Below are 15,236 nucleotides of genomic sequence, written 5' to 3'. Positions count from 1 at the left end.
ATTCTAAATTAGTGTGAAAACATTAGTTTACAGAATTAAACAATTTTAGAACTCTGTCTTTGGTGTACTTTTGCATAGTTAGATTTTTATAAAAATTGACTACATGAGACATCATAAATTATACATTATAAATTATAAATGAAACAAATTGATTATGTGATACAATTTTTAACACAAAATTAATAGGTTTATAAAACAATAAGTTACTTTAAGTAGTCACTATAGCTCATCCAAATATCTAACCTAATTCATAAAGGTTCATATGTTTATAAAACAATAAGTTACTTTAAGTAGTCACCATAGGTCATCCAAATATCTAACCTAATTCACCACATCTTTTTGAGGTGGGGTGTTTTATTAAGTGTAACACTTGTTACACTATATAACTGTCTAGTATCTTCTATCTATCTACTATAATACCTTATTGGAAATGCAGGCAAGAAAAATATTAGTGCTCATCTTAGATTCTTGAAGTATGAATAAAAAATATACAAAAATAAATAATAAAATAAAATTGTATAATCTTAAATAACTGTTTTTAATAAGCTCCAATAGTCAATAGTATAATAATTTATTAACACGAGCATTTAAGTAAGTTGAGTTCTTCAACTTACTCATAGTATATTATTCTGCAGCGTGACTAAATGATCAACTGGTATAACAGCTATTTTCTTCCCACATGTCCATTAGTCCTAATATTTTATAAAAATAATATTGGAAACTGACTGATATTTTCTTGAAGTGGTATGACTATTCCCTTGTTGGGTACTTAAACCGTTCATTTTTTGTAATGGTTGCAGTTGTACTTTCATTTATTGCGACATGTGCCCGTATCCCACGAGCAACTTTTCATTATTGATTTACACAGTGCGAGTGGTTAAATTATTTCCACATACGATTATGTTCAAGTCGTTGTGGCGGGTTTCGTGCAATGGAATTAGTCATGTTACAAGTACGTTTGTGCAGTAGATCTTTGGAGTTATGGAGCGTGTTACAGTTGCCGTGAGCCTTCGGTCATACGTTTGTTGTATGGTAGTTTGCATATATTGCTGCAAAATGCTTTTATTTTTGTGCTAATTAAATTAAATACTAACAATTTTTGCATATTGACCTTCAATATAACATTACATTTGCATTAAACACTATTAAAATATGTATTTTTGTATTATTTTTAATGGAAATCATATCAGCATGAATGTATCTCCTATCTTAGATACTCGCTGCATCTAGACTTTGCGGAAACGTTAGATGGCATTTATAAAAAGAGTATCCCTTCTGATTTTTGTTATGATTGTATGTTTATAAACAAAAATGATTTTATTATAAATATAGAAAGCTGAATAACTTGAACAATGTGTGAAAACTTATAAATTGACTATAATTATTTTAATTAACTTACAGTATAGTCATTACCTTGTGCAGACTAGAGTAACAAGGTTCAGTTAACACTAATTAATTAATTACTTCTTAATGCAATATTGAATGAGAACAGTTGAGATAATTTTTTTTCTTTACTTAATTTCTTAATAACCTAGCTGTTCGCAACATATTAATTTTTTCACGATTTAATAAATTTGTAATCCAAACATGACTATTCACTTAGACACTTTTGAGCTCATTTTAATTATTTTGTTAATTTATCAACAACGAATTCGTGAAAGGAAATACTTCATTTTTTGTTTGGTTTTTCGATTCGTGGGATATCAGTGGTGATCTTGGAAACAATGCATTGTTTAAATCGATATTCTTGGAATTATGCTTAAACAATGGAAAAATTGGAGTAAACAAATTTTAGTCTATTCAGTGTTAATAAGACTCTTGAACATTCACAGTATTTTAATAGTAGACAAATTGTAACAATAGACAACTGACAATGGACAATTCAATTGAATGCTGACCTCCAATTGATTTGCTAGATCATTACCTTGACTACGGATTTTAGTGTTTTTTTAAAAATCCTGTTCGTATGTAAATTTATTTTGTTCATTTGTTTAAAAATAAACATAATCTGAAACTAATTCTTAATGGGTTTTGCAAAATAAATCTTATCTAAAATGAATTTATACTGTGCTTAGTTTATTATGCATAAAGTCTATTAATTCCTGATATAGCCGAAGGCTGGTATAAACTTTCTAATTCATTAAATTTTTTATGAATATAACAAAATTCATAAAGTGTATTTACTTATTACTGAAAGAAAAGCAAATATATTAAACTTATAAGTACTTTTTACTTTTATCGGGTTTTAGGTGTTTTTTTTGCTTAATATTACATGAAATAATAAAAAAATTGAACAGATAACAGATATTTCTAATTCATGGACTTCTGGATTCAATCGAGAATTACTCTGGTTTTGTCAAATTTTGGTGCACATATATCGAATCAAATCACACTTTATCTGTCAAATCATATAAAACAATTGTTAATTTCAGGGTAATCCTGCTAATCTTGTGTTATAAATTAATCTAGGGTATTACATATTTAGCCCTAGATGTACCAATCGAAGTTAAAATTACACTAAAAGTGAATTAAAAGAGCATCTCGATTAAAAAAATTATCCCAGATTTACAAAAAGCAGATACTTCTAAACGCTAATTAAGGTTGATATCAATATTTGCAAACATTAAATCAAGTTTTATAAAGTTACGATATAAAAAAAGTTACTATTACAATAATTGTGTTTATATTATAATTATTCAATATAACTGAATCACAGTTAGAAATATATAATAATTTCTGAATTAGAAAGATATTGATATGCCATTGAACCCGAGTATTATGTTGTTGAACAATAGTTGGACTATTGCTACATGATATTTGTTCTAATGATACTAGAAATCCAGACATACCAAACTCTAGTGTGTCGTATATTGTATATCATAAGACTAGAGCACTTAATGTATTGTCAGCTTTAATCTTAATATTAAAATCACTATGAAGCTTATCTCGTAGAAGTTTTCCTGTATCGTGTACTTCTGGAAAAGCTATGGTTAAACTAGTTCTCAGTTCCTCATTTAATATACTAGTTCACCTGCATTTATCCTTTTTAAATATCTCTATAATTGAATTAGAAATGCTTTTATAGGGAGTTTCGAGTTACGAGTGAATGGAATTTTTAGCAATCACTTTTACTCGTTCTTCTAGGTGTACCTCATTTGATCATTACTGAAAAATCCTGAGCATTTACGTGATTTTTATAATTATAATTATAAAGAGCTGATTTCTTTGCAGCAATCTGTCGGAAATAGATTTCTAAGTATAAAAAGAAATGTCTTCAGCAACTACAATAATAACAAATATAAAAGTATTCACTACTCATGGATATAAAATAAGCCCGATTTTTTTCAAGTTAGTTTTGTTCTGCCTTAATTTAATTGGTTTCTGGATTTATGCATTCTCATACGTCACTTGCATTGTATATGATTTTAAAAAACAGTTTTAAAGTTTGTCTTAATTTTAATTGCCTTAATATTTTTAAAGTATAAGTAGTTTTAAGAAGATATATTACAAGTATTAAAAGTATTAAGGTCAAAAGTTTGCCCCTCCGCTTTAAAATTTGTAGAATGGCACTCCTCATAATTAGATTTGTCAAAATCGACAAATGTGTGACAATATATTTGTGGTACATTATAAAACACATTAAATATATCAACCGAAAATGATATTGAATTTTAAAATAACCAAAATATAATGTAATATTATTAAATACTCGTATCTAATATAATTAAATTTTAATAAAATTATCATTTTAATAAAATTATCATTTTAAAAAGTGTGAAAACTTCTGCAAAACCAAACCTACATCCTTTTTTTTTGTTTAATAAATGCTGTATTTCAAGACGATTAATGTAGTTTGAAGATGAATAAATTAATAGATCTCAGCTATTATACGAAAATATAATATTTTTCGCCTGCATCCAAAAATATGATACGTCATTCATTCATTTAGTATTATTGAAGATCAAGCCAATTATATAAAATCTTACAATCAGAGTAAAGACTTTATTTCAATCAGAAACTTAAGTTATTATTAAGTTATAATTTTTTTATGCTCTATATGCAGTCAACAAATATAATAATATTAAAAAAAGAATAATAATAGGAAAATATAAAATGTGTAATAACAATAAAAAATTGGTAATAATTTATAATAACTATTAATAAAACATTAAAAGCGCATCACTTAGTGGAACAATATAATTACCAAGATTTAGGCTCTAAGTTATTAAAAAAGAAACATTAAATGAATCCAGATACTCCAATTAAGGTTAAATAGTCGCCTACAAGTATAATTTTTTAAATCACATGCATACATTCCCATAAGCAATTAAGAGGATATACAGAAACTCGTTATCCATTTTTGTAAAATAGTTTTTCCACATTTAGTGCAAGAGATCTCAATTAAATTGTGCTAATCAAGTCGTTATAAAACGATTAGGAGTTTTTCTTATTAAAGGTGGTCTCGTAACAGGCTTAATTTAGTAGACTTGCTGTCGTGCTGAATTTGCTGACTGTATCATATTTTTGCAACGACACTACTCTCTAATTATAAATGTATCACATATTTCGACACATCACCTAACATATTTTTAAAGGTGCTCTTATATCAGAGAATTTCATTTTGTGGAAAAATTTCAGAAATCTCGGAATTTTTTGTCATGTCACAAGCACGAGTAACATGGAACAAATTGAGATCATAAATGGTGTACTTAACACGTTAACTGAATTTTATGGAGTGTGATTATACAACTTAACAAAAAATTATGTTCGCAATTGTAAATACAAATATTTAAATTGTATAATATTGAAAAATATTTTTTTTTATTCTGTATATAGAAGTTGTTTGGAAAGAGAACGTCATTTGCTGTTGTATTGCATTTTAGAAAAACAGGAATCTTTGCAATCTAATTAAATTGTAGTCTATTCGAAATTATATTTGATATTTTTTTGCTCATAAAACCTTTTATGGAACTACTCCCATGTTGCTAACAATATTATTATGTTAAAAGTATTATTTCCTTTAAATTAACTGGAACGTTAATACTTTCTGATAGAAAAACAATTTTAACAATACAAAATTAATATAAAAATTACCTTCGATTTTAGGACCCAAGTATAGATTAATGACATTTGATATATTTTTTCCAAATAACATGAAAGATCTTAAATGAGCCATTCACCTATGCCATTCTATTTTATGACACACTTAAAATAAGTTAGAAGTTAAATTTAAACTTATTTTTCGTTTATTTATTAAATTTGTTTAAAAAAATACATTTATAAATAATGCATTATATAAATAAACTATTGGGTGAAAAAATGGATAAACGTTTTTGTCCTGTAAATTGAAAGAAAATCGTGAGGGCTATTATATGGTATATTAATTAAAAATGATTAAAAAAATTAAATTTACGAAATTTCAAGTTATCAACAAAAAAACAAATTAAATAAAATTTATTTAAATTAAAAATTAAAAAGATGTATCTTTGAAAAATATATTCAAATGCGAACTCTAGTAAGTGCTTTTATAACTGCTTAACTACTAACATATTAGCAAGTTTAGCAAGTGCATTTTTCAAACCAGGGATGTATAAATAAAAATAATTTTAATATACAATTAATCTAAATATAGAATATTTAACACTTGTTCGAATACGTTAACCCACAAACTAGAACATTGTGCCTTCATGACATTAGTGTAGATAAAAATTGTACATAAATTTTTGTTTTAACTGTTTAAAATTATTATTATAATCAAATGTACACTAAATGTAATCAATATAAACAACTTTTGATTTAATAATAAACTAAATAACTGTAAATATTTAGCAATTGTATTCAAGGATTGTAAGACAATAATAATCAAATTTTAACATCACAAGTCAGAATTAAAACTTATTCCAATTTGAAATGTTTAAACATATCAAAAAATATAATATAAAACAAAATAATGTTATTAGTCTCATTGACTAATTGAGACAAACAATAAAAATTTCGTCAAGTTCAATTAACTAAGATAATTAACATTTTTTTAATTCTCATTTACAAGAAAAAAATAACATTATTTAAATCTTAAGTTTTCACTTAAAGAACTTAAAGTTAAAATAATATAAATTTAATGTAAATAACAAATAAGATGCAAACAAAAAAAGATACACGTACTAAAAAATACTTATTCTAAATTAATACGTGTAAAAATCAAACTTCATCTTATAATTTTCAAAAAATTGGAAGATGAGATTTAAAACTCAAAATCAAATTCAAAAATAATTAAATAAAAACTCTTGCTTTCTAAGCGCTAAAAAATGAAATGTTTTATAAACAAAATTTTAATATTAATGCCTTTAGTATTAATATTAAAATTTAAAGATTGTTTAAAGTTCGTTATTGATTTTTTCTCAAATCTACACTTCAATTCATATGAAGTGGGCTTTAAGCGTAATCAATATGCTTCGAAGCAATTAAGCCTGTCTGTTCAACCTGTTACATTTAGAGCAACTAACTTTTTAGTAAATTAAAATTCATAAATGATTTTAAAAGTCTTACAACGTGCTTAGTTTTAACAACTTAAAAATTATTTTTATATTTTTTTTAGGATATTAATTACAGGTCATTGTAAATTTATCACATCTAGCAAAATGAACCAACGTTCAATATATGAAAAGAACGACATACAATTTTTTTGCACTTCATTTAAATTTAAACCATAACTAATAAATGCGTAAATATATACATATGTTCGTTTTTGTGTGTATTAACTTTCAAGCATTATTTTGGAAATATCATTTTTGTTAAAACTACCATATAATTGGCTCAAAATGTAGTTTAAAATGAATAATGGCTTGTGTAATATAAAATACCGAAGTAATTGGAATACTTGTTTAATTAATAAAAATATTAGTATTTCCAAATTTGTTTTTTATGATAAACATGAACACTTAAAACCTCATATTAAGAAAGGCTATAATCATTTATATAAAAGTCTATGCAATATTATTAAAAAAAATAATAATGTTCATTAATTTGTAGTGAATATCTTTTACCATATAATAAGATTATTCTCATAAGAAATACAATACTTAATCATTTTTATGCATAAATTTTACAACTAGTTTAAGCATATAATATTTCAGTTCACTTTATATTTATGGTATACGTATTCAAGATATATTAAAATGATTTTTTATCAAAAGTAGTAAAATCACAATAAAATATTTTAAAAAAAACTCAACTGCACAATTGTAAATGTTTATGTTTATTTGAACAGCGCATTATATATATATATATTATGTAAAGCTTAAATAAATTTAATGACAATATAAAACTTGTTCTATTACACATTTAAGTCTATTTTCAAAATAAATATATGAGTATATGGTTAAATACGCTGTGATATATTTTAATAAGTAATTTGTTTCTATGAATGAGATTTCCAATAAAATAAAATAGTAGATATTAATGAGTTATAAATATTAAAGAGAAACAAATAGTTCCAATTTAAAGATAGTAAAATTATTTGTTATAACAGTCGTAATTTTTTCTTTCAGAGTTGTTAAGTCTGGTTAAAACAAATTGGCATCACTTTAAAAATATGTTAAATGCTTGTTTATGACATATGATTTTTGTTGTTTTGTGTATAATATGAAATATAAAAATCGAAAACACTAAAAGTTAATTAATTTAAATAAAAGAAAAGTAAATTATTAATAAAAAAAAAATGAATATTAAAAGGGCGATGGTAAGAATATTTTCTTATTTAATTAAATTAATTTATTTATTTTAACTTATTAGTAATATTAAATTTTAATTAATGACCGAAATTTTACAATATACCTATTTCCAGTAAACATTCACAATCGACTGATATTTAATTAGGTGTACTGAAACTTATGACTTATAATTTTTTACAAGTTGAACCTAACTTTAAAGATTTCAAAAGTATTATTGATTTTAAAAATTCACACGTTTTCTTTTATAAGTTGCAAGTATTTGTTTGCTACTCAGAAAGAAAAAATTACGGTTAATATCCCAGCCTGTTGCTGGCAAAAACATAGAAAAAAAATCTCGTAAGCCTTTTAATGACTAACACATTATAAACAGAAAGTTAATAATATAGTAAAAGATAAAATTATTTTATAAATGTTCATAAGTTCATATAAATAGTAATTTCAAAATAAATATTATAATGATGATAACGGAATTTTTGAAATATTATGTTTTTTAATTTAATATATTGTATTTTACTGAACATACGTAGCGTGTGTTCAGTAAAACACATGTATGATAAGTCAGCTGTTCTAATTTGTTGAAATTAGTTGGAACTTCATTCCATACAATATAAAAAGTTTATATTTTATATTTAAAAACATATGTTTTAATTTATGTAAAATAATAATATATTATATATTAATGCCAATAACGAACGTGGGAAAGTAGCTAAATTCTCCATTATACAATTACTTAGTACTGAAAGTTTATATTACCGATCTGTTCATACAAGTGTGATTCTGATAAAAACCTGTTGATTTGCTCCTACTGGAATTTAGTCTGGTTTTAAGCTTTGAATAAGATTGTTCTACATATCATTTACAATAAAAATTTATTGTTATAATTTAAAATAAGTTGCAAAATGAATGAAATGAGTATGTACGAAGGATATAAATCCCCTTTGAGCACTCGATATGCTAGTAAGGAGATGCAGTTTTTATTTAGTGATCAACATAAATTTGCTACTTGGAGGCATTTATGGATTTGGTTAGCGCAAGCTGAACAGGTATATTTTTAATTTCTGCATTTTTATTGGTTTAATATTAAAAAAATATTTAGTCTCTTGGATTAGCAATAACTGATGCACAAATTGGTGAAATGAAAGCAAATGTGAATGATATTGATTTCCAAGCTGCCGCTGCTGAAGAACGCCTTACCCGGCATGATGTCATGGCCCACGTACATGTTTTTGCAAAACAATGCCCACTAGCTGCACCAATTATACACTTAGGAGCTACTTCATGCTATGTTGGTGATAATACGGATTTAATAATATTGCGAAGTGCATTAGATCTTTTGTTACCGCGATTAGCATCCGTTATACATTGTTTGAAAGAATTTGCTTCTATGAATAAATCTCTACCTACCTTAGGATTTACGCATTTACAACCGGCACAATTAACCACAGTTGGGAAACGTGCATGCCTATGGATACAAGATTTAGTTATGGACGAACGTGCTCTACGTCGTTGTCGTGAAGATTTGAGATGTCGTGGTGTAAAAGGTACAACTGGTACACAAGCGTCATTTTTACAACTTTTTAATGGTGACAGTGAAAAAGTTAAACAGTTAGATTTGCTAGTAACTAAATTAGCAGGATTTGAAAAACCTTATGGAGTTACAGGACAGACATATAGTCGAAAAGTAGATGTCGAAATAATTGGAGCACTTGCTAGTTTAGGTACTACTGTGCATAAAATGTGCTCTGATCTACGTTTATTAGCTTCCAGAAAAGAACTCGAAGAACCATTTGAAACAACCCAAATTGGTTCATCTGCTATGCCATATAAACGAAATCCTATGCGTTCGGAACGTTGCTGTGCACTTGCACGTCATTTAATAACGTTATTTTCAAATGCTGCAAATACTCATGCCACACAATGGCTTGAACGAACCTTAGATGATTCGGCAAATAGACGTTTAACTTTATCCGAAGCATTTTTATGTGCTGACGCCACTCTTTTAACTTTACTTAATATTTCACAAGGCATGGTGGTTTATCCTAAAGTTATTGAAAGACATATTGCACAGGAATTGCCATTTATGTCTACAGAAAATATTATAATGGCAATGGTTAAAGCTGGTGGTGACCGCCAAGAATGTCATGAAAAGATTCGCGTACTTTCACAAGAAGCTGGGTCTCAAGTTAAACAATACGGCAAAGATAATGATTTAGTTGAACGTGTACGTAATGATTCATATTTTGCTCCAATTTTATCTCAACTAAAAGAAATTCTTGATGCAAAAACTTTTATTGGTCGTGCTGCCGAACAAGTGGATGAATTTATAGCTGAAGAGGTAGAACCTGTTTTGTTACGCTATCACGACGTACTTAAAAATATAAAAGTTGTTACACTAAATATTTAAGTAGACTGGACTCAAAGTTTAGTTTTTTGTATTTACTTTATATCTTGTATACTTATTTTGCTATACAATAAAATGAAGTGCAACAGTTACAAATTATATGAAGCAAGTTTAATGTAAAAAATTTCAGTAATGTATATAAAGCAGGCTTTAGATTTTTTAAATAACAATATAAACTCTGCCTATTCTATTAACGTCTATTTTGTCTTAATAGCATTTATAAAATATTTTAGAGACTACTGACAGCCCCGTGCGAATACAATGCCTGCAACGGAAACGTAGCTAATTGAACTTTTAATAGTTCAATTTAATGCTAAAAAACAAATAACATTTTATTTCTTATTTTTTCTTGTTTTGTGCAGCGTTATCAGATTTTTATTGTCGGTCGGCTAGCATCAGAAATAGGCTTTACTGCCGCTTAAACACAAATGTACGAAGCCCGTAAATAACTTCGCATAATTGTAATGGCAAAAGAGACACATACGTAGTCTTGCAATCTGTTGTGCATTTGACACATCACGACTCAGCTGCAAATGCATCGATCTGCTGCTCGACTGCGGCCTGAGATGTTGCAAATGTTAAGCTCATACGGTGTTGAGCTGTTTGTGTTAACTTCGCAATTTATCAGCAGCATTTGCTATATTTAATTGTGCACTGATCCTTACGTAAGGTTAAGTCGTTCATTTGTTAAATATAATGAAAATAACATTAGCAGATACTTGTACTTATTGTTTTAAAGAAGTAAACAAATAATTCATGTAAAAATTTTTTCATACTTGTTTGCAATTTATAGCGCCAATTAATGGAATGAATACAGTAGCTTAGATATTTTGTTTATAAATTTCGTTTGTCATACCAGATTACTTAAAACATTTTTTACTCCAATAGCTGATCGTTACCAATGGTGTTGAAATATTTTTAAATATTCAGACAAGGTTGAAATTTTTGTATACACTACGATTCTGAGAAGCATTTCAGAAACATGAGATATGCTAGCAAATAAAAAATATTTTAAGTTAAAAGGAGTCAAATACCAAAGAAAAGACTGAACATTTTTGAATGTACTTTGTATATTAGAAATAGTAAGTATTAATTATATATATGAGATTCAAATGCCATTGTGGTAATAAAATATATTATAGAAAAGGAAGATATATGCATATTAATGTATTGCGACCCAGTTTACGTACCAGAGTGACATCACCGAGGCCTATATATATTATTGCTATTGGGTTAAAAGTGAACCCAGTGAGCTTCACCGAACACAGCCTATAGGAGCAATATAAGTTTTATTATAAAAAATCAATTCCTGGTTACCTTATTGTTATTGTAACCCGTAGGGATCTGTAAAGCAGATAACATGTAAGGAATTATATAAAAGCAATGACATGAAGACGTGGGTTGGAATGTGGATGGGTATTGGTTATGTGAAAAGATTAGTAGGAAGAGGATTAGGAAGCGAGAGTGGGTTGGGAAATGGATTGAACTTATATTGAAGTCAACCAGGATCAAGAAACTCATCCATTTCTTTGAGGAGAATTTAAAAGTCGCTTGAACTCTGGTTTGTATCCGCGTTTGGGAAGAAGAACAGGACGACATCATGGGATTCGAACTGCAGTTGGAGCCCACATTCCGACTTGACGCAAGAATATGTGACAAGTAACTATTTAGCGCACGACTATATTTTGATCTCAATTAAGTTATAACAGTTCTTGCTACACTCGAAAGGTGTTGTTCTTCCGGGGACATTAAAGACGGGACCGTATTGAGAACTTTGTTGCAGTGCAACCATAGTAACGAAAAGAATACTGCATCTGTGTGGAGGGTTGTAAGTCCAGGTTTATATTGGCAAACAATCCATGGTATGAAGGAAGAGATCGACGAATGTCCCTTTCTTTTATAATTATTAAGAGATCAGATCAATATTGCAATTATGAGCAGGATTATCAAATATAATTAATCGAAAACTTTTGACTAGACCATTAATTTGATATTGTTCTTTTTTTCTGCTTCAAAAATCATTGTATAGATTAAGAGTTTAAATTAAATAAAAGTAATTAAAAATTTTTTTAATACATACATTACTACAATTAATTACTTCTTCTATTCGTTATTCTGTTAATGATAATACTATATACCAAATATGAATTATTAATCATTCGTAAAAGCGCTTTATTAAATACACTCTAGACTCAAGAGTGTACCGCCCAATTATTAGTCAGCATAACTGAAACTAACTTTAAATATATAAAGTATCGTACTTCGATTAATATAAGCGTTGGTTTTAATTTATAAGCATTTCTAACGACAAAACCTTCTATTGTCTGGGTAACAAACAATTTTTAATTTGGCAAAGACAATAACGAAACTAGTTCAATAATTTATGTTTTCTTTTAAATTGACATTAAATGGATAAAAAACAATATTTTAAAATCGTGATTTGTAATTATTTGCTTGAGTGGGTTTGATGTACATAAATAACTATTCACAAACAAAATTTGTTTTAATATTTTAAATGATAGTGTTATAATAACCATAAAGATTTTTACACAACGGTTTTTTATTTAATTAAACCTTATAAAATTTACCAAGAAAAATAAATCGTATATAACATAAATGATTATTTGTATTCAATATATGTTTTATTATTTATTACTATATTTTTTTTTCCTAAAATTTTTATTTTTCAATCCAAAAAATTATATTGAACAAACTTAATAATATAAACTTTTTCCCGATAGTTATTTTGTTTAGGTGTTTTATAATATGGTCAACAATATTTACCCATTTTTTGGCTTCTACTCCCTGATCAAATTAAATGTGTCTATGCAACGTTTTAATCACGTAGTTGTATAATTGAGAGAGTGTTAATAATAATACTGTTTAAAAGTTTATACGATTTATATAGCCTCAAAAATCTCCAGGACTACTCTTTCATAATAAAATTATTGTATTCCAAAAAAATTGTCAGTAATAAAAGTAATCTATCAGATTATATTTACGCTTGATACCCCCTGGTATTAGTGTCAACCATTATACTCACTACAACCAACGCCCTTCGGCAAAATAAGCCAGAGACAAAGCCAATTATAATGCATATTGAAACTAAAATAACAATGATAGTTTCACCAGGCTGCCCTACTTTGCACTATCTAATCTGAGAGTAATCACTAACCGTATGAGGCGGTATGCAGATCTTAGATCAGTTATTGAATCACGAAGATTATCAGGAATACTCAAATTAGCCAGTGAGATGGGCGGGACTCTGCAGAATCCCCCCAGCTATCATAGAGTAAAAGTGCCCAGATGCACTAACTCGGAAAAGGCTTAACATAAACCAGTTTAGATATATTCACATATTTCTGTTAATTTCTCCTCTAACCAAAAATACTCATAGGAGTAAATTAAAATAATGTGTGTGAAATAACTGTATGATCAATATAACTTCAAGTTCCAAGAATACTATTAGACTCCTTAAAGAGTCTATTATTAAGTACACTGCAAGTTAATTATGAGTTGATTTGCCGAGACCTTCATTTGATTTAAGGATATGTAGTTAAAGTAATTAAAAGAATTATATTTTATACTTTATATATTTTATATAGTTATATACTTTCTTCTAGATTTAAGATGCTTTAAACATTTTTCTAATTTTTATGTGATTGTTTGTGCTTCCATTACTGATTAAAGTGCGTAGGTATCACTACCTCAATAGAGCTATAAACAAAAAATATTAACGATTATTACAAGCGATTATTTTTTGTTAAAAATTTTATTGTGATTTTTCTTTAATTCAAATCAATAAATAATTTACTAATATAGCATTTTGTTTAAGGACAAAAAGAAAAAATAAAAAACAAGGCTTTGTATTGAATAGGTCATATTCTAGTCTTAAAACCAAAGAGTACTAATTAAGTACTAACATTAAAATTTGATCGGCTAAACTAGTTGTTTTAATTAAGCTACATGCATATTACACAAACCTGGTAGTAAACTCCCATCTTACTTTAGACTAAAATCTTACCTCTGTTAATGGAACAGAGTTGCTCTGTTAGTGGAACATTTTCCAAGTTCCACTAATTTGATTTGGTATATCAAAATTTTTCCCTTCCTTATAAATGAAAACAATAAGTATCATTTTGGAGCTCATCATTCACATGTGAAATTTTGATAAAAGAGATATGATAGGCAATTGAACTCATTTGATTTGTATTGTCAAAATTTTTACCTTCCTTATAAATGAAGACAATAAGTATCATTTTGGAGTTCATCATTCACATGTGAAATTTTGATAAAAGAGATGTGATAGGCAATTGAAATCATTTGATTTGGTATATCAAAATTTTTCCCTTCCTTATAAATAAAAACAATAAGTATTATTTTGGAGTTCATCATTCACATGTGAAATTTTGATAAAAGAGATATGATATGCACTTGAACTATGACAGATAACAGAGAGTTTGTGAAAAAAAATGTTTAAATATATCTTCTACTTTCTCTCGTATTTTTAAGATTGAAAAATATTAGTGTATATATTTTAGTGATTTATTTTATGAAGTATGATTTAATTAAGCAATCCTAATGTTGCGACTGCTATAGGTGCAATGACTTCTTAGGCGTATTGTGTTGATTGTGACATTTCAATGAAAAATGTTTTCCCCAAATCAGGTGGTGTGAGTTAAGCTAATTTTCAACCTGATATAAATAAATTAATATACTTTTATACAAAGATACATGCTTGCACGCACATGTGTAATTAACTCCAATAACGGAACTCTTAATCGCGTACTACTTACTGAAAAGGCAAACTTATTTTGCTTTCTTTCGCAAGTTTAAATACAATTTAGTGAAAATTGTTTTTTAACATTAACATGCGTGAAAAAAATCCATTAAATATGTTACATTATCATTTTGGTAATCTACATTTTTTTTAACTTGAAAAAGAAATTAAAATTTTCATTGTTAATCATTAATTTTAATTTTTAAGTTTTTAAACAAATTTAATCTGTATTTGATCAAGCCCTTGAGAATAATAATTCTTATGAATACATTTTTTTAAATTATAATTATTATTTTAAATTTGAAATGACAATAATAATATAATT

The 15,236-nt window shown here is 27.0% G+C and overlaps 1 protein-coding gene across 1 annotated transcript; it reads left to right on the top strand.

Moving 5' to 3' along the window:
* The first annotated feature begins 8,360 nt into the window (after positions 1 to 8,360).
* LOC119683109 (adenylosuccinate lyase-like) lies at positions 8,361 to 10,222 on the top strand. Its single transcript, XM_038096717.1, has 2 exons — positions 8,361 to 8,773; positions 8,827 to 10,222. Exons 1-2 carry the CDS (start codon positions 8,630 to 8,632, stop codon positions 10,132 to 10,134), a joined length of 1,452 nt encoding a protein of 483 aa, XP_037952645.1. The 5' UTR covers positions 8,361 to 8,629; the 3' UTR covers positions 10,135 to 10,222.
* Positions 10,223 to 15,236: the final 5,014 nt, after the last annotated feature.

This window comes from Teleopsis dalmanni, chromosome 2 (assembly GCF_002237135.1).
Source record: "Teleopsis dalmanni isolate 2A chromosome 2, ASM223713v2, whole genome shotgun sequence".
Lineage (NCBI taxonomy): Eukaryota > Metazoa > Arthropoda > Insecta > Diptera > Diopsidae > Teleopsis > Teleopsis dalmanni.
This window is presented reverse-complemented; position numbering and strand designations above follow the sequence as displayed.

What these genes read in the sequence shown, in the direction of transcription:
- LOC119683109 (XM_038096717.1), top strand. Translation starts at nt 8,630, where the DNA reads ATGAATGAAATGAGTATGTACGAAGGATATAAATCCCCTTTGAGCACT. An exon ending in GGTTAGCGCAAGCTGAACAG is followed by an intron (nt 8,774 to 8,826) that starts GTATATTTTTAA and finishes AAAAATATTTAG; the next exon opens with TCTCTTGGATTAGCAATAAC.